Source organism: Homarus americanus, unplaced genomic scaffold, assembly GCF_018991925.1.
Source record: "Homarus americanus isolate GMGI-L3 unplaced genomic scaffold, GMGI_Hamer_2.0 scaffold55974, whole genome shotgun sequence".
Classification (NCBI taxonomy): Eukaryota; Metazoa; Arthropoda; class Malacostraca; order Decapoda; family Nephropidae; genus Homarus; species Homarus americanus.
This window is the reverse complement of record NW_024711134.1, coordinates 29,749-57,728: the sequence shown is the minus strand read 5'-3', so window position 1 is coordinate 57,728 and position 27,980 is coordinate 29,749. Positions and strand designations below refer to the sequence as shown.

General features: G+C 45.7%; 1 protein-coding gene across 2 annotated transcripts; it reads left to right on the top strand.

The window, feature by feature from the left end:
- The first annotated feature begins 1,951 nt into the window (after nt 1-1,951).
- On the top strand, nt 1,952-27,980 carry LOC121860367. 2 transcript variants are annotated; one of them, XM_042357519.1, is made up of 3 exons: nt 1,952-2,991; nt 8,550-8,574; nt 23,970-27,980. In XM_042357519.1, exon 3 carries the CDS (start codon nt 24,088-24,090, stop codon nt 26,596-26,598), a length of 2,511 nt encoding a protein of 836 aa, XP_042213453.1. In that variant the 5' UTR covers nt 1,952-2,991; nt 8,550-8,574; nt 23,970-24,087; the 3' UTR covers nt 26,599-27,980. The 2 variants fall into 2 exon arrangements, with proteins under 2 accessions (XP_042213453.1, XP_042213536.1); XM_042357602.1 differs by lacking the exon at nt 8,550-8,574.

Sequence of the window (27,980 nt, the reverse complement as noted above, 5' to 3'; positions counted from 1 at the left end):
GGGATTTAAGTGTAAGTGCTGTAGTGAAAGGAGGGGTAAGAGAGAGAGAGAGAGAGAGAGAGAGAGAGAGTTAATTGTATCATAAGGTAAAATATCTATTACACCTTCATAATTATGCTTATCATACACTTCTATTAGACTGTATCATACATCGTTAGTATATTCCATCATACACAAGTTTAGGTGAATGAGTGTGGTGTAATAATAATAATAGTTGTACCATTATTATTATTATTATTATTATTATTATTATTATTATTATTATTATTATTATTATTATCGGTATTATTATATTAACTCTTTTAATTTCAACATACGTCAAAATACAGAGTAACAGATAAACACACACACACACACACACACACACACACACACACACACACACTGAAATACAACGAAATTATGAAATATTATTAAAACAAATCATCATCAATGGGTTGGTTCTCACGAGGTCCTGAAAAAAAAACGATTCTTGGCCGCCACTAGAAACTCTTATTGCATTGACGATAAAGAATTTAGTCACAACCTATAGCAAGAGAGAGAGAGAGAGGAGGGTATGGTTGAGTCGGGGTATTGGGTGGGTGGGTAGGGGGTGGGTTGGGGGGGATTACAAGGGGTGGGGCCTGGAGGGTTGTTGTGGGCGGGACCTCCTGCATGGTGCCCACTTTCTACCAAAACGGATCTTCTTTTCCTCTCCACGTAAGGCTAGACTCTTGTGGATAGAGGAATCTTAACTAGGGGCATCCACAGTACCTTAGGCATGGATAGGAGTGGATGGTGTTTGTCTACCCGCATGTGGATAGTGGTAAGAGATGGATATATTTACAGGGAGTAGTGTTGGTGGTGGATGAGGGGGAGGAGCTGAATGTGGTTGATAGGAGGGGAGAGGTGGGGAGGGGTTGGAGGCGCTGTGCTGTGGTTGGTTGGTGTGTCGATGGAGGTGGGAGGGAGGGAGGGGTTGGAGGGTAGGAGAAGGGTAGGGATGGAGGGGTGGGGGAGAGGGGGGAGGGGGTGAGTAGCCAACGTTCACTCCTGGCTTGAGTGATTCTCTCAAGCTTCTCGTCTCAGTGTCCCACGAGGAGTACAGTAGGTGGCAAAGCGCAGTCGCAACGTTCCTTTGGTCTCTCCTCACTCCCACCCACACCATATACTTCGACCAGCTGAGACGAGAGAGGAGAGATAAGAGAGAGATAATACTAGTGTTTCATCCAAGAGAGAGAGAGATAGATTTAAACGCGATATATCTCCTCCTCCTCCGTCAACGAGAGAAGAGAGAGATACAACGAGATAAAACAAAAGTTCTTCAAGTTTCAAGAGATGTGAACCAAGATGTTTTCTGTACTTTCCTAGACGGTGAGACAGAAACAACGGGAGGAGAGATAGTGTAAAACTGTTCTCAGTCCCCAAGAGAGAGATAAAGAGATAGTGAAAAAAAAAACAAGAAATCTCAAACTGTTACGAGAAATAGATTAACAACAAGAGTGAAAATAAAATAGCTTCGGTATTAACGGTATTATAAAAAAAAACAAGAAAACAGCATACAAGCCAAAGCCGTTAACAGAAGCTGCTACCGTTGTGATTAACCCCACCGCCTTATACCCCTCACCGCCCTCATCACCTCCCCCGTAGTGACGCTAAACATACTGTACGCTTCCGTGCGTTAGTAAACATTCGTGAAACACCACCAAATTAACCTGGATATTCGTTTCTGTGTGTGTATAGATGTGTGAGTTATGACCTAAAGGAACGTGAAGGTGCTACTTGTGTCGTGTTACCGCCAGTAGTAGTAACAAGTAGCAAGCAACAAGCACTCACATCAGCCTCACTCACAGGTGATGTTAGCTACAAGCTGCTGCCGCCCGTCTCACAGGTACAACCCAGGTAAACTTTTATTATTATCTATGTGATTACCTCAACAAAACACACAGACATTGGGGAAAAAAAGCACACTCCCCAAGAAATAACAGGGACAGTGATAAGAATTTGGAACTTAAGAAGTGTTTGATTAATTCTCCACAAGAAAGTACTGTTAAAGGTATCTTATGGTCACTGTTGGTGGTGCTCGTCCTCAACAGACAGACAGCTGCCACAGAGAGACAACCACAACACGAAGCAGCAACAGTAGTGAGAGAGCTAGGAGGAGGAAGAAGAGGTTCCTGCTGGGGCGCTGCACGGTAGTTCCGGCAACACTAGAGCGGGACAAGTCATCAGTGACGACGCTCCTAACCTACTAAACGCTGTCGACGACTCTTCCACCCAGCCTCCACGGCTCTCCCTCACCTGCTCTCCCCTCCCTCCCCCTCCACCCCTCCCTCCACCCCTGCCTCCCCGCACCTCTCTCTCTCTCTCTCTCTCGCCTACATCATCCCGCTCTCACTCTCACCTCGTGCGCATCATACTGACGTAAGCACTGACCGAGTGGGAGAGTTGGGGAGAGAGAGAGAGAGGGAGAGAGAGAGAGAGAGCGGGACAAGAGTTCTGACATGTGTAGTAGTGACGAAGTTGTGCGGCGGGAACACATATAGGCGCCCTACAACCCAGTGCCAGGGACAGTCAGTGGTGGGGCGGCTTCAGGAGCTGTTGAAAGCTGCTGAACTCGGCTTCAACCAACAGTGACTGACCTCACTTGGTAGTGAGGGACGCGGACACTGACTAGTGCTCACACCTCAGCGTGTGTCAAACTCTCTCAAACGACTTCCATTTTTGTGTGTGAAGTCAGAACAGTTGTGAGCCGCCGCCGTCACCCACGTGTCTACCGTCACCTGTCACCACCCACTGTGCGCCAAGGCCTTCCAGCGGCCCACAAAACTTCCCAGTGGCTCCCAAGACTCCACATTGCCGCCTCCTGGACACTTGGAGTGCCACACGGGGTGGGCTGGAGCCCCAAAGTGCCTCCCTTGCCAGAGCCACGGGGTTTCTGAGTGCCTTCTTCTCCCTCAACCACCGTCTGCCGCTGGGTCAGACCACACCAGCTACCATACCCTTACCAGGGTGAGTACCAGGGGTCATACTAGTGTTAGGGTGCCTTATACTGTACCAGGGGGTCATACTAGTGTTAGGGTGCCTTATACTGTACCAGGGGGTCACACTAGTGTTAGGGTGCCTTATACTGTACCAGGGGTCATACTAGTGTTAGAGTGCCTTATACTGTACCAGGGGTCATACTAGTGTTAGGGTGCCTTATACTGTACCAGGGGGTCACACTAGTGTTAGAGTGCCTTATACTGTACCAGGGGTCATACTAGTGTTAGGGTGCCTTATACTGTACCAGGGGTCATACTAGTGTTAGAGTGCCTTATACTGTACCAGGGGGTCACATAGTGTCAGGGTGTACCAGGGGTCATACTAGTGTTAGGGTGCCTTATACTGTACCAGGGTCATACTAGTGTTAGAGTGCTTATACTGTACCAGGGGTCATACTAGTGTTAGAGTGCCTTATACTGTACCAGGGGGTCATACTAGTAGGTGCCTTATACTGTACCATACTAGTAGTAGGTGCCTTATACTGTACCAGGGGTCACACTAGTGTCAGGTGCCTATACTGTACCAGGGGGTCATACTAGTAGTAGGGTGCCTTATACTGTACCAGGGGTCATACTAGTGTTAGAGTGCCTTATACTGTACCAGGGGTCATACTAGTGTTAGAGTGCCTTATGTACCAGGGTCACACTAGTGTTAGAGTGCCTTATACTGTACCAGGGGTCATACTAGTGTTAGAGTGCCTTATACTGTACTCAGGGGTCCACACTAGTGTTAGGGTGCCTTATACTGTACCAGGGGGCCATACTAGTGTTAGGGTGCCTTATACTGTACCAGGGTCATACTAGTGTTAGGGTGCCTTATACTGTACCAGGGGGTCATACTAGTGTTAGAGTGCCTTATACTGTACCAGGGGCCATACTAGTGTTAGGGTGCCTTATACTGTACCAGGGGTCATACTAGTGTCATACTAGTGTTAGGGTGCCTTATACTGTACCAGGGGGCCATACTAGTGTTAGAGTGCCTTATACTGTACCAGGGGGTCATACTAAGGGGATATACAAGGCTATATACCAAAGGGGTGATACCATTACCAAGGGGAAGTGGGAGGGGGTATAGACCATTGACAAGGGGAAGACGTCCATAGCGGTGGCTGTCATAACATAATAATTAGGAGGAGGAGGGGGGGAGGTTACGTTGATGCCAGGCTGAGTATCAGAGAGGAGGAAAGGCGGGAAGAAGGGGAGGGGGGGTGGGGGTCAACGCCTTCACACCCACACACTCACCTCCTCCTCCTCCTCCTCCTCCTCCTCCTCACTTGGCATATGGCCACGAGTGAGCTGTGCTGGAAACCCTCTTGTGACACAGGGAAGCCGATGAGTTGTGTCAGATTAGCTGTGTCAGATTAGCTGTGTCAGATTAGTTGTCTCAGAATAGTTCTCTCAGATTAATTGTGTCAGATTAGCTGTGTCAACTTAGCTGTGTCAGATTAGCTGTGTCAGATTAACTGTGTCAGATTAGTTGTGTCAGATTAGCTGCGTCAGATTAGATGAGTCAGATTAGCTGTGTCAGATTAGTTGTGTCAGATTAACTGTGTCAGGTTAGTTGTGTCATATTAACTGTGTCAGGTTAGTTGTGTCAGATTAGCTGTGTCAGATTAGTTGTGTCAGATTAACTGTGTCAGGTTAGTTGTGTCATATTAACTGTGTCAGGTTAGTTGTGTCATATTAACTGTGTCAGATTAGTTGTGTCAGATTAACTGTGTCAGGTTAGTTGTGTCATATTAACTGTGTCAGGTTAGTTGTGTCAGATTAACTGTGTCAGGTTAGTTGTGTCAGATTAACTGTGTCAGGTTAGTTGTGTCATATTAACTGTGTCAGGTTAGTTGTGTCAGATTAACTGTGTCAGGTTAGTTGTGTCAGATTAGCTGTGTCAGATTAGTTGTGTCATATTAACTGTGTCAGGTTAGTTGTGTCAGATTAGCTGTGTCAGATTAGTTGTGTCATATTAACTGTGTCAGGTTAGTTGTGTCATATTAACTGTGTCAGATTAGTTGTGTCAGATTAACTGTGTCAGGTTAGTTGTGTCAGATTAGCTGTGTCAGATTAGTTGTGTCATATTAACTGTGTCAGGTTAGTTGTGTCATATTAACTGTGTCAGGTTAGTTGTGTCAGATTAACTGTGTCAGGTTAGTTGTGTCGGGTGAGTTGTGTTTGTAGATATAATAAGTTGTACTGTAGAAAACCCGAAGCCAGTATGTACAATTAGTTGTGTTTTGAGTTTCTAAGATACCAATTAATTATGCTTTAGTGATTAGTAAATGAGTTGTGTTAGGGGAAAATAATGAGGTAGTAATTAGCTGTGTGTGTGTGTGTGTGTGTTACGAATGAGTTAGGTTTATGTAGGGAAATTATTATTATTATTATTATTATTATTATTATTATTATTATTATTATTATTATCATTATTATTATTATTATTATTATTATTATTATTATTATTATTATTATTATTATTATCATTATTATTATTATTATTATTATTATTATTATTATTATTATTATTATTATTATTATTATTATTATTATTATTATTACCATATCCACCAACATACTTATAATTCATATTAAATACCATAACAAATAATTATAGCGTTATTATCATTATACTGTATATGGTAGTGTAATGCTAAAAGCATAATTATTATCTTTTACTAATTAAACTGCAATATAATTTAACATCACGTGAAAGAATTGTTAAAATTCTTTGAAACATCGAATACGTCTTAATTAATGTTTAGTTAACATCTATAAGTATGGTAATTATATGTTAAATCCAGAAACGTAATCAATATTCTCGTTGACGAATGTTAAATATTTATATGAACGATAATAAACATTTTTCCTCATAATGTTAACATTAACAATATGAAGCGAAAATGTTAAATATGTTAATACCTGAGTTATATTTGCGTTAATAATGTTATTGAAATTATTTAACACTTAAATGAGATCATATTTAACATTTCACTAACTATTTACAAAAGACTAATATAGCGGTTAGTTCATATATGTTATAGGAATCTAACTCTAATGTTTCCCTCTATAAAACACAGCTTGTAGTGTATAACGTACAGAGTATACTTGTGGCCATATAAAAGAGTTAAGAGTATACCATATAACACAGAGTATACCACATAACAGAGTATACTTGTGGCCATATAAAAGAGTTAAGAGTATACCATATAACACAGAGTATACCACATAACAGAGTATACTTGTGGCCATATAAAAGAGTTAAGAGTATACCATATAACACAGAGTATACCACATAACAGAGTATACTTGTGGCCATATAAAAGAGAGTATACCATATAACACAGAGTATACCACATAACAGAGTATACTTGTGGCCATATAAAAGAGTTAAGAGTATACCATATAACACAGAGTATACCACATAACAGAGTATACTTGTGGCCATATAAAAGAGTTAAGAGTATACCATATAACACAGAGTATACCACATAACAGAGTATACTTGTGGCCATATAAAAGAGTTAAGAGTATACCATATAACACAGAGTATACCACATAACAGAGTATACTTGTGGCCATATAAAAGAGTTAAGAGTATACCATATAACACAGAGTATACCACATAACAGAGTATACTTGTGGCCATATAAAAGAGTTAAGAGTATACCATATAACACAGAGTATACCACATAACAGAGTATACTTGTGGCCATATAAAAGAGTTAAGAGTATACCATATAACACAGAGTATACCACATAACAGAGTATACTTGTGGCCATATAAAAGAGTTAAGAGGATATATAAAACAGAGTATACCACATAACAGAGTATACCATATAACACAGAGTATACCACATAACAGAGTATACTTAGAGTGAGTATACCATATAACAGAGTATACATATAAAAGAGTTAAGAGTATACCATATAACACAGAGTATACCACATAACAGAGTATACTTGTGGCCATATAAAAGAGTTAAGAGTATACCATATAACACAGAGTATACCACATAACAGAGTATACTTGTGGCCATATAAAAGAGTTAAGAGTATACCATATAACACAGAGTATACCACATAACAGAGTATACTTGTGGCCATATAAAAGAGTTAAGAGTATACCATATAACACAGAGTATACCACATAACAGAGTATACTTGTGGCCATATAAAAGAGTTAAGAGTATACCATATAACACAGAGTATACCACATAACAGAGTATACTTGTGGCCATATAAAAGAGTTAAGAGTATACCATATAACACAGAGTATACCACATAACAGAGTATACTTGTGGCCATATAAAAGAGTTAAGAGTATACCATATAACACAGAGTATACTACATAACAGAGTATACTTGTGGCTATATAAAAGAGTTAAGAGTATACCATATAACACAGAGTATACCACATAACAGAGTATACTTGTGGCCATATAAAAGAGTTAAGAGTATACCATATAACACAGAGTATACCTCACATAACAGAGTATACTTTGTATAAGTATAAAAGAGTTAAGAGTATACTATATAACACAGAGTATACCACATAACAGAGTATACTTGTATTATATAAAAGAGTTAAGAGTATACCATATAACACAAGAGTATACCACATAACAGAGTATACTTGCCACATAAAAGAGTTAAGAGTATACCATATAACACAGAGTATACCACATAACAGAGTATACTTAGGCATATAAAAGAGTTAAGAGTATACCATAACACAGAGTATACCACATAACAGAGGTACTTGTAATATATAAAAGAGTTAAGAGGATACATATAACAGAGTATACCACATAACAGAGTATACTTGTGGCCATATAAAAGAGTTAAGAGTATACCATATAACACAGAGTATACCACATAACAGAGTATACTTGTGGCCATATAAAAGAGTTAAGAGTATACCAAGCATCGCGGGTGTGTGAACCTTAAAGGCGGTGGACTCGACCGCTGCCTGTGCGATATACTGAATGATAGCTGCTGGCCTGAGAGAGAGAGAGAGAGAGAGAGCTACCTTTAATAATAATAATAATACACATTACAACACGCTCACCAACACTAATATTACCTGACGATACCTGGATGATATTCTGTCTACTAATTAGCATCTTACAGGTGAGACTGTCTGTATTAATGTTAAGTATTTCTGTGAATATTCTTAGTAAAAGTAATAATAGATAGATAGATAGATAGATAGATAGATGGATAGATGCACTTTATAATAACACCTAAGACTTCATTTACAGTCTGGTAATTTACACTGTAGCCTTGTGAGAAACATCCTTACCCCATTACAGAGTCTGGTCATTGACAAGGTATTTAAAATATATCAATTGTAAAAGATAAAAATGTTACTTTGTAAAAGAATACGTGATTACTAACTCATTTACAGCATCATTATTTATACTGTAACTTTGTAAAAAAAACATAATTAGTCCCTGATTTACAGAGTCCCGTTATTTACAATGAACAATAATTATTACAAGTGTAAAAATGTTATTTTTTTTCCTCGGAAGGTCTGAGCCAAGTACGTCATTAAAGGTACGTCATCCTGGAGGAAAAAATGTGTGGTAATTGTTTATCATGACGTCAGTGTTGTATAGCGCTTTAGTGCACCTAACCTAACCCAACCCAACCTAACCCCGCTAATATGTCTCACCTATGGCATCAACCCCGCTAATATGTCTCACCTATGGCATCAACCCCGCTAATATGTCTCACCTATGGCATCAACCCCGCTAATATGTCTCACCTATGATATGAACCCCGCTAATATGTCTCACCAATGGCATCAACCCCGCTAATATGTCTACCCTATGATATGAACCCCGCTAATATGTCTCACCTATGGCATGAACCCCGCTAATATGTCACACCTATGATATGAACCCCGCTAATATGTCTCACCTATGGCATGAACCCTGTTAATATGTCTCACCTATGATATGAACCCCGCTAATATGTCTCACCTATGGCATGAACCCTGTTAATATGTCTCACCTATGATATGAACTAATATGATATGAACCCCCTGTCTCACCTAATGAACCCTGTTAATATGTCTCACCTATGATATGAACCACGCTAATATGTCTCACCTATGGCATGAACCCTGTTAATATGTCTCACCTATGATATGAAACCCGCTAATATGTCTCACCTATGGCATGAACCCCGCTAATATGTCTCACCTATGACATGAACCCTGTTAATATGTCTCACCTATGGCATGAACCCCGCTAATATGTCTCACCTATGGCATGAACCCCGCTAATATGTCTCACCTATGACATGAACCCTGTTAATATGTCTCACCTATGGTATGAACCCTGCTATATTACACCTCCATGATATGAACCCCGCTAATATGTCTCACCTATGGCATCAACCCCGCTAATATGTCTCACCTATGGCATCAACCCCGCTAATATGTCTCACCTATGGCATCAACCCCGCTAATATGTCTCACCTATGATATGAACCCCGCTAATATGTCTCACCAATGGCATCAACCCCGCTAATATGTCTACCCTATGATATGAACCCCGCTAATATGTCTCACCTATGGCATGAACCCCGCTAATATGTCACACCTATGATATGAACCCCGCTAATATGTCTCACCTATGGCATGAACCCTGTTAATATGTCTCACCTATGATATGAACCCCGCTAATATGTCTCACCTATGGCATGAACCCTGTTAATATGTCTCACCTATGATATGAACCCCGCTAATATGTCTCACCTATGATATGAACCCCGCTAATATGTCTTACCTATGATATGAACCCCGCTAATATGTCTCACCTATGATATGAACCCCGCTAATATGTCTTACCTATGATATGAACCCCGCTAATATGTCTCACCTATGATATGAACCCCGCTAATATGTCAGCTTTTTATATAATCTTACGAACTATTGAGATTACATTTGGTCCGTATAATTGATGATAGAAAATCGAATATAAACTATTTTAGAGGTTTATTTAATCTATCGGTGATATGAGGTAATAGTTCTCTCTCTCTCTCTCTCTCTCTCTCTCTCTCTCTCTCTCTCTCTCTCTCTCTCTCTCTCTCTTTCTCTCTCTCTCTGGTATAATTATCATGCCATGTGAGTGTTAGAGAAAGAGAGATAGAGAGAGAGAGAGAGAGAGAGTCTCACCTTACACTTAAGAACGCCACATTAACTCGTGTCACATCTAATCAGACATCAACCACACCTCCACCTGTCCCCCCTCACCTCAACCCCATCACTCTCCCTCACCCCCCTCACCCCTCCCTCCACCTCTCACCCCCTCTCACCCCCTCACAACCCTTACCTCACCTATTGGTCTATTTCTCTCTAGGAAATGGAAGAGCCTGGTTGTTGTTATGAGAAAGACATCTCTCTCTCTCTCTCTCTCTCTCTCTCTCTCTCTCTTTAACACTCACGTGACATGATGATTATACCAGATAGATAGATAGATAGATAGATAGAGAGAGAGAGAGAGAGAGAGAGAGAGAGAGAGAGAGGTAAGCTCCACTGACACGCCGACACAACAGAGGCTCTCAATCGGCTCCTTGTGCTGCACCGCGTCGGCTACTCTCTGATAAACACAAGAACAATGACTTCAGATAACCCGTGTGATAAGGGGATAACGGAGGAGGAGGGGGCGGAGGAGGAGGAGGAGGGGGCGGGGGAGGGGGAGGGGGAGAGGGAGAGGGAGGAGGGGGTATGTAGGGGTTAGGGGGGTAGGTAATAAGAGAGAGAGAGAGTGAAGTATTGGTGGTAGTTGTGTTGGTGTTGATGGTGGTGGTGGTAACAGGAGGTTAAATCGTGACGCTCGTTCAAGTTATAGCTTAAGGATTGGTGTTGATTACTCATAAGTCCCTTGAGGAGGAGAATTCTTGTAGATTCGAAGGTCGTGGAGTCTTGGATTATTAACTTTGAGGACGACCGTGTAAGTGTGAGTGTCTGTGGAGTAATTGAAGGAAGTGGTGGGAGTAGTGGTGAAGGAGGAGAAGGAGAAGAAGAAGGAGGAGGAGGAGGAGGAGGAGGAGAAGGGGGGGGGAGGTCTATGGATGAAGGTGTAACTTGGAGTTGTAATCAGAAGGCATCAGGGACATGTGGAGGTGGACCTTGAGGTTATAAATTGAAAACGTTTGAGGATTACTTAAAGCTCTCCAAGTGCAACAAGTCCTCGAGGTGATCACCCTTCAGACCAGGTGAGTTATGTCTTTTACACACACACGCAGAGAGAGAGACAGAGAGAGAGAGCGAGAGAGAGAGAAAATCAGTTTAGTTTTAACTCACAAATCCTTACGAGAAAGATATGAGATAACTTCAATATGGTAAAAATATCTCTCCATTTCGCTGTCTCTCCCTCTCACTGTCTCTCTCTCTCATTGTCTCTTCCTCATACTGTCTCTCCCTCTCATTGTCTCTCCCTCTCACTGTCTCACCTCACCTGGATGACGTCACAACAACAGGTAACCTAAGCTTGGAAGATTCGGATTAGGTCGAGTTAAAAAAGCTTCAGGGTTCGAAAGGTTCAAAGCTGGAGTGACTTGGGTCGGAAACGAGGTGGTTCACTCACAACCTAACCGATGGTTCGAAACATCTTAATTAACCTGAACTATCTAAGGTTCAAAACGTCTCAGGTAAAGAAATACTCTCTATCTCTCTTCTTCCGTGTCTGTGTCTTTCTCTCCTCTCCTTCTCTCTTCTGTATACCCCTTTTCTCTCTCTTTATTGACATTTATTTATTCTTTTTTATTTTTATCTATTTTTTATCATCGAATCTCTCTATTTCACTCTCTTTCTCTCATCTGTCTATCTATCTCCGTCTGTCTGTAATGGTTCACTGTTGACACACACACACACACACTCACACACACTACACACACACACACACACACACACACACACACACACACACACACACACACACACACACACACACACACACACACACACACACACACACACACACACACACACACACACACACACACACACACACACACACACACACACACACACACACACACACACACACACACACACACACACACACACACACACACACACACACACACACACACACACACACACACACACACACACACACACACACACACACACACACACACACACACACACACACACACACACACACACACACACACACACACACACACACACACACACACACACACACACACACACACACACACTCGTTATACCACCAAGTAACCCTCGTGATGTACTGCCCTCCCTTGGCTCCTGAACCCTGTCATACATCATACCACAGGGGAGAGTCACCAAGTCTCTTACCATAAATTATATTCCTCGTAAGTTAAAATAAAAGATTCAGTGTAACTATTTGACTTTATGGGGGAAATTAACATGTGAATATAACCTCGACATTAATACTGAGGCTCTACCTTAACTATATACGTTCACTTAACATCAGAAAAAGTTAAGGTTGGAGTCTCCGTGATAATTTTGTTTCCTATTAACTGAACGCTTCTAGTTAAGGTAGAGTCCCAGTGTTAATTTTGTCTCCTTACTGGTTTTAGGTGAAGGTATCTAGTTAAGGTAGAGTCCCAGTGTTAATTTTGTCTCCTTACTGGTTTTAGGTGAAGGTATCAGTTAAGGTAGAGTCCCAGTGTTAATTTTGTCTCCTTACTGGTTTTAGGTGAAGGCATCAGTTAGTCTTAGGGTTAATTTTGTCTCCTTACTGGTTTTAGGTGAAGGTATCTAGTTAAGGTAGAGTCCCAGTGTTAATTTTGTCTCCTTACTGGTTTTAGGTGAAGGTATCTAGTTAAGGCAGAGTCTTAGGGTTAATTTTGTCTCCTAACTGGTTTTAGGTGAAGGTATCTAGTTAAGGTAGAGTCCCAGTGTTAATTTTGTCTCCTTACTGGTTTTAGGTGAAGGCATCAGTTAAGGCAGAGTCTTAGGGTTAATTTTAATATCATTCTCAGATGTTAACTTTGTGTTTTAACCTAAGTCAACCAGTTAATATATTCTTGTATGATGAGGACTAATGATGGTAGGAACCTTTGTGACGATGAGAGACAGGTTATAATGAGGTTGTTTCTTAACGACCCTTGACATAGTTTGGCCTTACTGATACAACACAAGCCAACGAGTTAATTTAGTAGTTTAGAAATGATTTAATTATTTACTCTTACAGTATTTTAAGTTGTTTTGATATAAAAGTACATGAGAAATATATCGATGTTAGTCTATTTTTCTTGATATTTTTAAGTGTTTTTGTAAATATTGTGAAATGAAAGTCATGGAAATAATAAATCAATAAGTGAGGATATTTTTAGCGAGGTCTCCCCTGTAAACTCCAGCCAGCTCCGTTCTCTCTAATGGTTCATGCATAATAGAAAATGGGTCCAAAGGTTACGGTACTGAAAGGAGGAATTTTCTGTCTATAGTTTTGCAGACAGACATTAATATAACATCTTAATAGACAGTATTTTGGAAAAACCCGAATTATTCTTTGTTAAAACAATCAACACAAAAAGTTACAAAAACTAAATGAAAGTTGCTTTTGTTATAAAAAATATTGTTGAATGTATACTTTTTTTTATTACGTGGGCGACCGAGAGATAAACTAAACGCGTAGGCGGCCAGGGGGTACGAGGTGGAGTGGGCGGCTAAGGGGGAAGGAGGTGGAGTGGGCGGCCAGGGGGGAAGGAGGTGGAGTGGGCGGCCAGGGGGGAAGGTAGACGTCTGGGTGGACTGGCGTAGGAGGACAAGTGGACAGCCTGGGGGGTTAGATAGATGTGGGTGGCATAGGGGAGTGGGTGGGGGTAGGGGTAGACAGATGTGTGGGCGTCTCGTGGAGATACTGAAGGGAGTAGGGGGGAGGAGGGGGGAGAGGAGTAGAGGAAGATGGAAAGGAGGGAGAGGAGACGAAGGAAGGAGAGGGGAAGGAGGACGATGGGGAAGGAGCGGGGGAGTAAACGTGTAGGCGGTGTAGGTCAGAGTAGCTAGGACGCTTCCGTTTTCTTTAAGTGTGGCGCCAGCTGAAGGGGTAACTCATACATCCCAGATCACCCACAGTATTTGTCGCAGTGTACTCATATAGATCACATATTTCACGACTTTAAGGCTGAAACATATTGTCAATTATTTTCTATCGACGAGAAAAATTAAGAAAAGCTAAAAAATTTGAAGAAACAGATGAGAATTGATTTATTATTATTATCACTATTATTATTATCACTATTATTGTTATTATTATTATTATTATTATTATTATTATTGTTGTTGTTGTTGATGAAATTTAGATAAAAAATAATAGAGGTTTTAAAGGACAACACTTTCTTCAGGTATTCTTGTGTTATTGATCTATCTATCTGTGTGAGAGAGAGAGAGGGAGAGAGAGAGAGAGGGAGAGAGAGAGAGAGAGGGGGGTCGTCTCCTATATATCTTCACCTAACAAAACGTATTTACCAAAATATTAAAAAATACATGAACTAAAGACAAAATTTCTCCATTGTTGTAACTTTGATTCGGAAATTACCATAAAATATTTGTAATAAACATTTTAACATGTTTATATATATTAATGTACACCCACTAAAACGTTATTCGGCACTCGTATCATATTGTATCACGCCGCAAGAGTGCCCAATAATGTGTTAGTGGGTGTACATGCTAGCAGCACAAACAATATATATATATATATATATATATATATATATATATATATATATATATATATATATATATATATATATATATATATATATATATATGTATAATTTCTTTAAAAGCATACAATATAAGAGCGGATTAAGTCAATTAGAAGGCTTATCTAGTTATTAAACAAGACGAAGGTAAAAATTGTCTCAGGTAATGGCGTCAAGGGAAAAAATTATGTGTGAAAACTACAAGAAGACACGGAGAGAATGTCACCCAAGACCCCGTTAACTGGAATCTTTAACTTGTGGAAACATTACACGTGGTGTTGTTAATTCTTTATAACATATTCTCTCTCTTAATGTTAAAATATTTATATATCTTGGAGGTGTTGATGATTCCGGTGTTGTTAACAAGATTGAAAGTTGGTTTATAAATGAGGCGTACAAGACAACACGTGTTTTGGGGTGACGTCAGCTACCTCCTTTGGTGACGTCAAGTGTCTCAGCCAATCAGTGGACAAGACACGACAAATGTGCCCGCGCGGGTTTTTTAATTTATTTCTTTTTTTTTAGTTTTTTCTTTACTTTAACAAATGGAATTTCAGGTTTAATCCGCGTTTGTTTTCATAATTTATTCATTGGGTTTTTATTTACTGAATATATGGAAAGTTTTATTTATGATAAATATTGTGAAAAGTGAAAAATATTTTGGGGTATTTACAAAGAAGTTTTGTGTGGGGGTGACAACACGCAGTGCCTTGTTGTTCTCCTGGTCACCTCCACCACTCTCACCAACCACCATTACCACAACCACCACCCTCACCAACCACCATTACCACAACCACCACCCTCACCAACCACCATTACCACAACCACCACCACCAACCACCATTACCACAACCACCACTCTCACCACCATTACCACAACCACCCTCACCAACCACCTTTACCACAACCACCACACTCACCACAACCACCATTACCACAACCACCACCACACCAACCACCCACACTACCACCACCACCACCATTACCAACCACCACCCTCACCAACCACCATTACCACAACCACCACTACCACCATCTCACCAACCACCATTACCACAACCACCACCCTCACCAGCCACCATTACCACAACCACCACACCACCACCACCACCACCATTACCACAACCACCACCACTCCAACCACCATTACCACAACCACTACCACCACTCTCACCAACCACCATTACCACAACCACCACCCTCACCAGCCACCATTACCACAACCACCACTACCACCACTCTCACCACCACCATTACCACAACCACCACCCTCAGCAACCACCATTACCACACAACCACCACCCTCACCAACCACCATTACCATTACCAACCACCACCCACCACCATACAACAACCACCACTACACCACCAACCATTTACAACAACCACCACTACCACCACCACCATTACAACAACCACCACTACCACCACCCAGCCAGCCACCACCACCACCACCACCACCACCACCACCATTACAACAACCCACTGCACCCACCACCATTACCAACCACCACTACACACCACCATTACAACAACCACCACTTACCACCACCACCATTACAAAACCACCACTACCACCACCACCAACCACCATTACCACCGCCACCACTACCACCACCACCATTACAACAACCACCACTACCACCACCCTCACCAACCACCATTACCACAACCACCCCTACCAGCCACCCTCATCAACCACCATTACCACAACCACCACTACCACCACCACCACCACCATTACAACAACCACCACTACCACCACCACCATTACAACAACCACCACTACCACCACCACCATTACAACAACCACCACTGCCACCCTCACCAACCACCATTACCACAACCACCCTCACCAACCACCACCACAACCACCACTGCCAACCACCCTCCAACCACCATTACACAACCACCACTCCTACCAACCACCACCAACCACCATTACCGCACAACCACCCCACCTCCCCTCACCAACTACCATTACCACAACCACCACTCCACCCTCACCAACCACCATTACCAACCACCACTACCAACCACCCTCACCAACCACCATTACCACAACCACCACTACCACCACCATTACCACAACCACCACTACCACCACACTCACCAGCCACCATTACCACAACCACAACCACCACCTCACCAACCACCATTACCACAACCACCACTACCACCACCACCATTACAACAACCACACTACCACCACCATACCACCACCACCATTACAGCAACCACCACTACCACCACCACCATTACAACAACCACCACTACCACCACCTCACCAACCACCATTACCACCACCACCACCTCACCAACCACCATTACCACAACCACCACTACCACCACCACCACCACCATTACAACAACCACCACTACCACCACCACCATTACAACACCACCACCACCACCACCACCTACACAACCACCACTACCACCACCCACCATTACCGCAACCACCACTACCACCACCCTCACCAACCACCATTACCACAACCACCCTACCACCACCCTCATCAACCACCATTATCACAACCACCACTACCACCACCACCATTACAGCAACCACCACTACCACCACCCCACCAACCACCATTACCACAACCACCCCTACCAGCCACCCTCATCAACCACCATTACCACAACCACCACTACCACCACCACCACCACCATTACACCCACCACCACCACCACCACCATTACACAGCCACCACTACCACCACCACCACCAACCACCACTACCACCACCACCAACCACCAACCACCAACCACAACACACCACCACTACCACCACCCTCACCAACCACCATTACCACAACCACCACTACCACCACCCTCACCACCATTACCACCCACACCTCACCACCACTACCCCACAACCACCACTCCACCTCACTTACCACACCACTACCAACCACCCTCACCAACCACCACCACACACCACCACTACCACCACCATTACCACAACCACCACTACCACCACACTCACCAACCACCATTACCACAACCACCACAACCACCACCCACCAACCACCCTACCAGCCACCCTCACCAACCACCATTACCACAGCCACCCCTACCAGCCACCCTCACCAGCCACCATTACCACAACCACCACTACCACCTCCCTCACCAACTACCATTACCACAACCACACCAATACCACCTTTACCACAACCACCATTACTACCACCACTCACCAGCCACCATTACCACAACCACCACTACCACCACCACCACCATTACCACAACCACCACTACCCACCCCTCACCACCAACCACCATTACCACAACCACCACTACTACCACCCTCACCAACCACCATTACCACAGCCACCACTGCACTACCACCATTACCACAGCCTACCACACACCTTACCACACCACTACTACCTCACCACCACCATTACCACAACCACCACTACCACCACCACCACCACCAAGACATGTACACCCATAAGGAAACCTGTCCACTAAATCGACGTCACTAAACTAAGCTCGTTAATTGGGCTGAAAATTATACCTGAATACTGTAACGTGTCATAAGGCTTCGGTCAGTGAGAGAGAGAGAGAGAGAAAGCACTGACGTATGTATTACTCAGGATGCGACAGAAGGATGACTAGGTGCGACAGAGGAACGACGGGGTGCGACAAAGGAACGACAGGGTGCGACGGGGTGTGACAGAGGAACGACAGAGGGATGACAAGGTGCGACAGAGGAACGACAGGGTGCGACAGAGGACGGCAGGGTGCGACAGAGGGACGACAAGGTGCGACAGGGTGCGACAGAAGGACGGCAGGGTGCGACAGAGGAACGACAAGGTGCGACAGGGTGCGACAGAAGGACGGCAGGGTGCGACAGACGGACGATCATAAATAAAAAAATGTGAGGTTGCGACAGTTCCCCCTGCCATCACCTCCCGACTGTTGCGGCGAGGTTCTGTTACGCTGGTGATCTGGGGTGGTGATTTGTGGTGCGTGTGTGTTGGGTCGTATGTGACACCACACAAACACACACACGGTGAGTCATGCATTAACCACTCCCATATGACACGTTTATGGGGGCGGATGGTGGTGGTAGTGGTGGGTGGTGGTGGGGTAGTGGGGGTGGTGGTGTGGTGGTAGTAGTGGGGGTGGTGAAGTGGTGGAGGGGGTGGTGGTGGTGAGTGGTGGTGGTAGTGTGGTGAGTGTTGATTGTGATGGTGGGGGTGATGTGGTGGTGTGGTGGTGGTGGTGAAGTGGTGGTGGTGGTGATGATGAGTGAGTGGGGTGGTGGGTGTGGTGATGGTGGTGAGTGGTGGTCAGTGGTGTGTAGAGTGGTGTGTGACAGATGATACAATATTAACTTAATACTTCACCTCTACTCCCCCCACACATTCATAACATCACCGATTGTAAGAATAAAGGAACGCCAGGCGCTTGTAAACGCTCGCACTGGCAATATTTTAACCTATGACCTAATACACCGTCTGCCAACTCCTCACATTACCTCAGCTGACTCACAAACATTTCGACGACAAATTTCTTCCCCCTAACTATCAATGCACGTGGAACCATCTGATTGGTCTATTTAAGCTACGATATAAAGATAGGGGATAAAGTGACTTCAAAATTGCCCTAAGACTGTTCACCAAGAAGCTAACTTAACCTAACCTGACCTGACTTAACCTAACCTGACCTGACCTAACCTGACTTAACCTAACCTGACCTAACCTAACCTAACTTAAATCTCCACAAAAGGAGACAAAAATAACGAGATATTTTCAGATCCTTATTTCCTGTGCGTGCATGAGACACATTTACCGGGACTCTTTAATTACAGGTGTTCGTCTCCCTCCTTTTACCTGTAATTTACCTGTGATCTATCGGCCGTGCCTTTAAACGACGCTACTATTATTATGGAGTTGCTCTGTGGGACCATAATTGAATGTCTTGAGTTGAGGACGTCAGGTGTTGCGTCTCCTGAGCAGTGTAGATGGATCACCTGTCACCTCATTAAGATATAGAACAGGTAGACAGCTTCTCCCTACCTCTCTTCCCTTGCCTTACCTTCCTATCTCCTCCATCCACTTGTCTACCCCCTCCAGTCATCCATCTACTTCCTCCACTCATTTACCTCCTTCCACTCACCCACCCACACCACCCACAAAAAAAGGCGGTATCATTGTATCTACGCCCACCGACCATCCCGGAGAAGGCGGACCAACCACATCCACCACCACCACAACAACCACCACCTACCATAGAAATAAATGTCGACTTAACACCTGCAAACACCCGCTACTAACCACCACCACCACCACCCACCACCTACAGTCGCCCTTGTGTCTATATCAACATACAGTCAGGGTACAGTCTCAGTTTAATTACGACGTCATGTTAACTTTTTCCTCCTCTGTACGAATATTTATCTCAGTTTCGTACAATAAAGATCAATGTTTGTATTTAAGAACAGGTCAAGTAATCCCCAGGTGTCGGCTGTACTACAAAGGTAACGATTTTAATTAGATATACACCTGTTATACTAATTAATATATTGCGTACCTGAACGACTATATTCAAGGTAGATAGTGAGATAATCCACACGTTGTAATATATCCATTTTATCCACACGCTATATATGCTGTATATATATATATATATATATATATATATATATATATATATATATATATATATATATATATATATATATATATATATATATATATATATATATATATATGCCAAAAGACTATCCACGTGTTACATATATACTATCCACACCTTATATTTTTATAAAATATCCACACACACACACGTATAATATACTTTTCATACACAAATACACAAGAACGCTATCCATCCACACATACACTATTCACCGCACGAACAGGCTATCCACACACGCCTGTCTAGCCTTTTCAAACAGTAACCAGCTATCCATATCTATCCATCTATCATCTCCAAGCTCCAACAAACTACCCATACCTATCTACAGTATATATCCTCTTTAAACACAAACAAACTATCCACATTCCCCATCTATCCTCTTCAACTGGTAACAGGCCATGTATCCACACCTACACGTCTCACCTCATGAACTAACTAAACCATCCACATAACCCAACAATAACATATTTTGAGCAGAGAAACACAGGGCGAGGAGCCGAGAGTGGGTGTATGACGTAGGCTAGTGACGTCATGGCCGACACACGCCTCGATAACATTGGATCATTAATCTGTGTTGGGATGTAGGAACCAAAGCTGACTGCATTCACCCCTTCTACATATTGTCTCAATCTGCTCCCTTACATAACCTGTCATGTCCTGTATGCCTCTCTGACCCCTGTATGCCTTCCTATATGCCTCTCTGACCTTTCTATGGCTTTCCCTCCTGTCTATTCTGCCTCGTATGCTGTGAGATGTATGGCCTACTTCCTCCCTGTGTGTGTGTGTGTGTGTCTTCCCTCTCATGGTAACCTTAGTGATGCCTTGCTTGTTGTGGAGAGAGAGAGAGAGAGAGAGAGAGAGAGAGAGAGAGAGAGAGAGAGAGAGACCTTGATATACCTGTGTTGTCTGCTGGTGAGGGTGACCTGCCAACACACACACACAGGTATTAATCCACACCTGTACTCAACACCTGTACTTAACACCTGTACTCAACACCTGTACTCAGCGCCTATACTCACACATGTACTCATCACCTGTACTTAACACCTGTACTCAACACCTGTACTTAACACCTGTACTCAAGACCTATACTCACACCTGTACTTAACACCTGAGTCTGTTGTTAGTAACTGTGATTAAAAATCTCGATAATAAGTGAATAAAATAAGAAAATAACCAATAAAATAAGATAAAGACGAGAAAATAAGCAAAGGAACATCATCAATCACATGTCAACGCTGGTGTCGTCAGGCCGCGTAAGCAAAGTAGGTGAGAAAATGTGTGGGTGTGAGCGTCCTCTGCTTCTCTCGCTCCCACCTCCGCCTCGCACCACCTCCGGGACGAGAATGGAATGTCAACCTCGGGAGAGCAGACACAGCAAGCGGACGTAAAAGTAGCAGAGGTAGTGATGACGTCGGCGGGGCTGGCGAGCGTGGGAGGCAAGAACTCGCAAGCTCATTGGTCAATATGTGATGAGGCATTATGTGACGTCATCTCTTGTATTGAGAACAGAAAATCGAACTGTGATTATTTAACAGTTTCCCACGATCGAGGAATTATAGAGTTATCAAAGACACATCTCATATAATTATTGCTGCTTAATATCCACCCTTCAAGATTATATAACCGTAATCATACATAAAAAAACAAAAAAATAGTAATTTGGTTTTATATATCCGACTTGGATTCACGAACGCCAAGACAGCGGTGTAAAGGTGTATGAACCAGTACATCCGTGACTTTAATAAGCTCAGGTTTACCTGTTTTTACCTGGACCTCCACCAAGGCTCTGTTGTCACCTGTCTGCCTCGCTAAATTAAATCAGGGGGAGAAGGTGTACCACACGCCTACACCTGGCCCCGCCGTGTGTGTGTGTGTGACCTAACAGGTGAGAGTATCCTTATAGGAGAAAGTCGTACCCACCACTAGGATGTGTTAAGGATGTGTAGGAGGAGCTGTGCATCCTTCAGGCCCCGGCTACGATAAGAAATACTTCACCTGTCCAGGATGTGTACAGGTGGTTGTGTGTACGTCCATAATACACATCATGCACGCCACTCATGTATACGGTCACATGTCTATGTATACAGTATAAACAAATATACACACAGATTGTACAGATACTGTATATGTAAACACATAAACAATGATATATTATGTGTGTGTGACAGATAGAGAGATAGTGCTACGCTTTAAAGCCAAAAGTGTCGGTCACACAACTGAATGCTCTCTCTCTCTCTCTCTCTCTCTCTCTCTCTCTCTCTCTCTCTCTCTCTCTCTCTCTCTCTCTACCCTCCTCTCCCGCTAACTCTCTCGCCTTCTCTTCCCTCCTCCCTTCTCTCATCTTCTCTCCCTCCTACATGTTGCACCTCACGTATCTTCTGTCCTTATGGCGATTAGAGGATGGGGGGCTTGTGTCGTGGGGAAGTGCTGAGGTTGGGTAGTAAGATCGGCCATAAGAGCTTGGCAAAACCTCACCTCCTCATCCCCTCCTATTCCTCCTCCCCTCCTCCCCCTCCACCCCCTCCACCCCCTCCTCCCTTGTGTCGTGCCGGATAGTCGCGCTGCCAGACGCCACTTTAAGGATCTTGGATATAAACAGGTGTAAATCAGGTAATTAACTTACCTGTGGGTAGGGTGGGCACACAGTGAGGAGGGAGATGGGGTAGGGGAGGGAAGGGAGGATGTGGGGTGTTGGGGAGGAAGTAAGTATTAGTGTGTTAGTAGATACAAGTGTTGACAGGTGTGACAGATGTTTGACAGGTGATACAGGTGTTGACAGGTGTGACAGATGTTTGACAGGTGATACAGGTGTTGACAGGTGACAGATGTTTGACAGGTGATACACGTGTTGACAGGTGACAGATGTTTGACAGGTGATACAGGTGTTGACAGGTGACAGATGTTTGACAGGTGATACACGTGTTGACTGGTGTGACAGATGTTTGACAGGTGATACAAGTGTTGACTGGTGTGACAGATGTAATAATACTTGAGATCGTGATTATTATTATTATTATTATTATTATTATTATTATTATTATTATTATTATTATTATTATTATTATTATTATTATTATTATTATTATTAACTGTATTTGACACAGATTATCTTAAGTACTGGTTGAAGTTTACCTGTGAAGACCATAAAGGTAATTTATTACAGGTGTTACAGGTATTGGTAGTAGGTGCACGATCATTAAGTACAGTTATAACAGTGTCTTGAAGATGGTCAGTGTTGTATGTAACTTAGTAGGTGTGTGAACAGGTGTAGGCAGGTGTCAGTAGATATATTAACAGGTGTAGGTAGGTGTCAACATTTGTGTGAACAGGTGTAGGCAGGTGTCAGTAGATATATTAACAGGTGTAGGTAGGTGTCAACATTTGTGTGAACAGGTGTAGGCAGGTGTCAGTAGATATATTAACAGGTGTAGGTAGGTGTCAACATTTGTGTGAACAGGTGTAGGCAGGTGTCAGTAGATATATTAACAGGTGTAGGTAGGTGTCAACATTTGTGTGAACAGGTGTAGGCATGTATCAGCAGGTATAGTATGAGTAACGTGTTATTGTTGTCGTTACAGGAGTGTCCCTGGCCGGCTGCTGTACGTCCACGACGATGAGACGAGGCGGGGGCAGCCGGGTCCCACCCACGGCACCCGCCCTAGGGCACGCCCACGTCCACCGTCGCCCACGCCCACGATGATCAGTGGTGAGCATGGCACTGTTACAGCCAGTCCTGCTCATCACCACGACCAGTCGTCTGCCCTGCGCAAGAGGAAGCGACTCAGCCAAGTGGTGTTGGAGCTGACCTCTCAAGCCGAACGGCGCTCCCCCGACGACAAGTCCTGCCCCAGGGACAACCCTCCCCAGGACAAACCCCCAGATACTGCGGTGCCCTCCCAGGCACAAGCTGAGAGGAAACAGATGTTCAGTAGACAGCCCGACGATGTTTCCCAGGGGCCCGGCCAGGATCAGGCGGAAGAGCTTGGGCTCAGCCCCAGGCCCGGCCTTAGTCCTGTGCCTGGCCACAGCCCAGTACCGGGTCATAGCCCAGTACCGGGTCATAGCCCAGTAGCCGGCCATAGTCCAATTCCCGGCCATAGTCCGGTCGCTGGTCACAGCCCTGTACCCGGCCACAGTCCTGTACCCGGCCACAGTCCGGGTGTCAGCCCCGGTCTAAGTCCTGGACTAAGTCCACGAGTAACCGTACAGGATGAGTCAGGCCAAGAAGCCATGAAAGTAGACACTCCCCCATCCCCCAAAGAGGGCCCAGGGGAGGTGGTGGGCGGCTCAGCAGCCCTCCCAGATGCCCAGCAGCAGAGGTCCCCCGGCGTGATACAAGTGCACAGGTCGGGGGAGAGTGGCGGAGGTAGCAGCAGCAGCAGCAGCACCAGCAGCAGCTGCGGTAGTGCTGGACCTTCCAGGTCACCTCGAGCCGTCCAGAGCGACGTGTTCAGGTTCGACTCCGTGGACCGCGAGAGGTACCAGTACCACTGTCGAGCCATCAGTGAAGAGGACGAGGAAGTGTTCTCTCCAGGGCCGCCCTCTCACTCCCCCCACGCCAGGGACTCCCCAGCCCTGGCCAGAGTCAACTCAGACTCCCCAAAACTCTCCTTCAGTCCTTTAAGGATTAAGGACCCAAGTATTGATGAAGAAGACATCGACCTGGACACTAAGTCTCAGTCGGCCAGCGATGTTCCTTCCTCCACCAGCGTCATCCGGGGCGTCTTGCCCAAGCTTAGTGTAGTGAGGAGTGAGACCGGGGAGCAGGGGGGCCACTACCCCCCCTGCTCCTGTCACCACTGCACCTTCGCCGCCAGGGACCCCCACCGTCTGGGTCCCTCAGGTCTCTCGCACTCACCAATATCACCACTCACGCCCACCTCCCCGCACACGCCCATCTCCCCCTCACCAGGACACAACGTCGAGCACTACTTCCCGCCCACCGTCTACCTCCCGGACCTGTATCGTCGTCGCTCACACTCAGACTCAGATCTTCAGCTGTGGTTCGACCAGAAGGGCCGCAGCGATGTTCCAGCGGCCAGCAGCAGCAGTAGTAGCAGTAGCAGCAGTCGTAGTGCAGCAGGTCCGTCAGGCGAGCAGTCTTCTCGCCAATCCGTCTTGCGTCACGGGCGTCCCATCCTTCAGCCCCTCTACCTGCCTCGTAAGGGCGGCTCCCTCGAGTCCGACAACTCGTCGCCGCAGGACTCGCCTCTGGACCTTTCTGTGAAGACGTCCGGGAGCCTGAAAACGGGCAGCACCTCCAGCACGGACAGCCTGGTGCTTCCGGCTACCTTGTCCCTCTCGTCCCCTCACTCCCCGCTTCTTGCACCTCCCAAAGACTCCACACCACCACCACGCTCCCCAGGGGCGCCAGACCACCGTACAATCTCACAGTCGCACCTGCCCGTCCCCGTAGTGAAGGGAGACGTGGCGTCGTACAGTACTAAGGACAGCGTGGCACTGCGCTACCATCTAGAAGTGTCGCCCGTCGTGGAGGAGATGCCGGCGGGGGCAGACGTGGCCTTCGTGTGTCCCGTGTGTGGCCAGATGTTCTCCCTTCATGACCGTCTCGCCAAGCACATGGCGTCACGTCACAAAAATAAACAACTGGACACCAGCAGCAAGACATACATGTGTGACATGTGTAAGAGATCGTTCGCCAGGTCGGACATGTTGACCCGCCACATGCGTCTCCACACCGGCCACAAACCATACACCTGTCGCGTGTGTGGCCAGGTGTTCTCTCGCTCCGACCATCTCTCCACACACCAGAGGACCCACACTGGCGAGAAGCCCTACAAGTGTCCGCAGTGTCCCTACGCCGCCTGCCGCAGGGATATGATCACCCGCCACATGCGGACACACGCCCGCTACGAGCTACACGAGTCATCATCCATGGAGGAAGGCCAGGAGGTGGCCAGGCCCTGTCTGCCGGTAAGGTCCCTGTCGGAGGAACACCCGGCACCCAGCCCTCTGCTGGACCTTCCTGGCAACCTGGGGCCCCCCCAGTCACGCCCTTCCCAGGTCTCCCCCCTACCCATCTCCCCTGGCCCCCACACCACCACCAGCGGCGGGGCCCAGAAGTCCCTAGGGGCGTCCTCCATGGGGAGCGGCACCTCCATGCCCGGCCTGGGGCTGGGTGGGGCCGGCATCGTGGGGCGACTCCCTCCTCAACTACAGCGGCCCAGGAAGCAGGAGGAGGACTGAAGGGCCTCACATGACATGTCTGGTTCATGTTTTTTTGCCTCGCTGAGGTTTGTCTGGCTGGAGGTCGTCCCTCCTTGGCAGGGAGGCCGCTGGAGGCCAGAGTCCCGCGAGGTTCTGGCGTTGTTTGTGTGGCGGTGGCGGCCCGCCGTTCCCGCTGTGGCCGAGGTCAGCCCGGCGCCTGGCGCGACCTGGGCTTGGCCTGTCCCTGTCTGTCTGTCTCTCCGGCTGCCTAGTGCTGGTGCCCGGCCCCGCCCTGCTCCCTGGCCCCGTCTAACGGGGTTTTTGTGACCCCGAGGGGTGGGGCAGGCCGGGGCCGGGCATGCGTGTTGGTGTCAGCACGTGGGTGTCTCAGTGTCAGTGGTCACGTGTCGTGTCGTGTATGTGCCGCATGCGGTGTCTCGGGCGGCGGGTCTGCCGGAGGTTTTGCCCACTGTGGGGGAGGGGGGGGGGCTCTGCCATCCCTGGTGGGGCGGCCCCGCGGCAGGTGGGAGAGGAAGACTGTGCTGCTCCGCCCCCACATTCACCCCCCCAAAGTATCTCGGTGTGAAGGTGTCTGCCGCCTGCGGTGCCCGGGCGTCCTGCCGCCTGCGGTGCCCGGGTGTCCTGTTGCCTCTCTGGGGCGCGGTGACGCTAGCGAGGGCACCAGCAGGGTGGGGCGCCACAGGTGTATCAATGGTACCTGCTAATTTAATGAAGTAGATATTGTAAGGTGAGTGACCCCGAGGTGTGAGGGCGCCCGGGCGGGGCCAAGAGGCGTGTAGCCACGGGCCCGACCCATGCTGACAGGGCGCGGTGACCTCCACGCCCACACTGTGTATCCTCAAGGGGCCCACTGGGAGCTCAGTGCTGTATAAAGTGAGCCCCGCAGCTGATGAGTCAACAACATGTAATACTGAGCTGCAGGTCCTTACAGGTTGGCCTTGTGAGGCTGGTCACTAACAGGCCGTCTCGAGTGTGACCTGCCTGGTGAGCGACTCGTCGAGTAAGACCTTCTGGGAATGACACAGTGTGGGAGGCGAGGAGCACCTCCACCCTACAGGCAGGAGCTACTGAAGGTCTCGGGTACCAAGTCCTTTAATGTATTATCACGCGGTGGTCATGTTTGCTTCGTGTTCATATTATAAACGGTTCCTTTATTTCTTCAGTTTGTCGCCTATACTGTAGAGCCCGAGCCGCACCAGCGGGCAGTAGCGCTCCGTCACTCAACATGTAACACCACAATAATGTATTTTGATGTCTTTCATTTTTGGATCAAATTTGTCCTGAGCCAAACGTTTCCTCGATCACTTAACCCGACCACGCTGACGCACGCATGGCCAGGATGCCGTAGTACTTTTAACAGGCTGACTATCGCCATGCAGGTTACTTAAAAAAAAATAAAA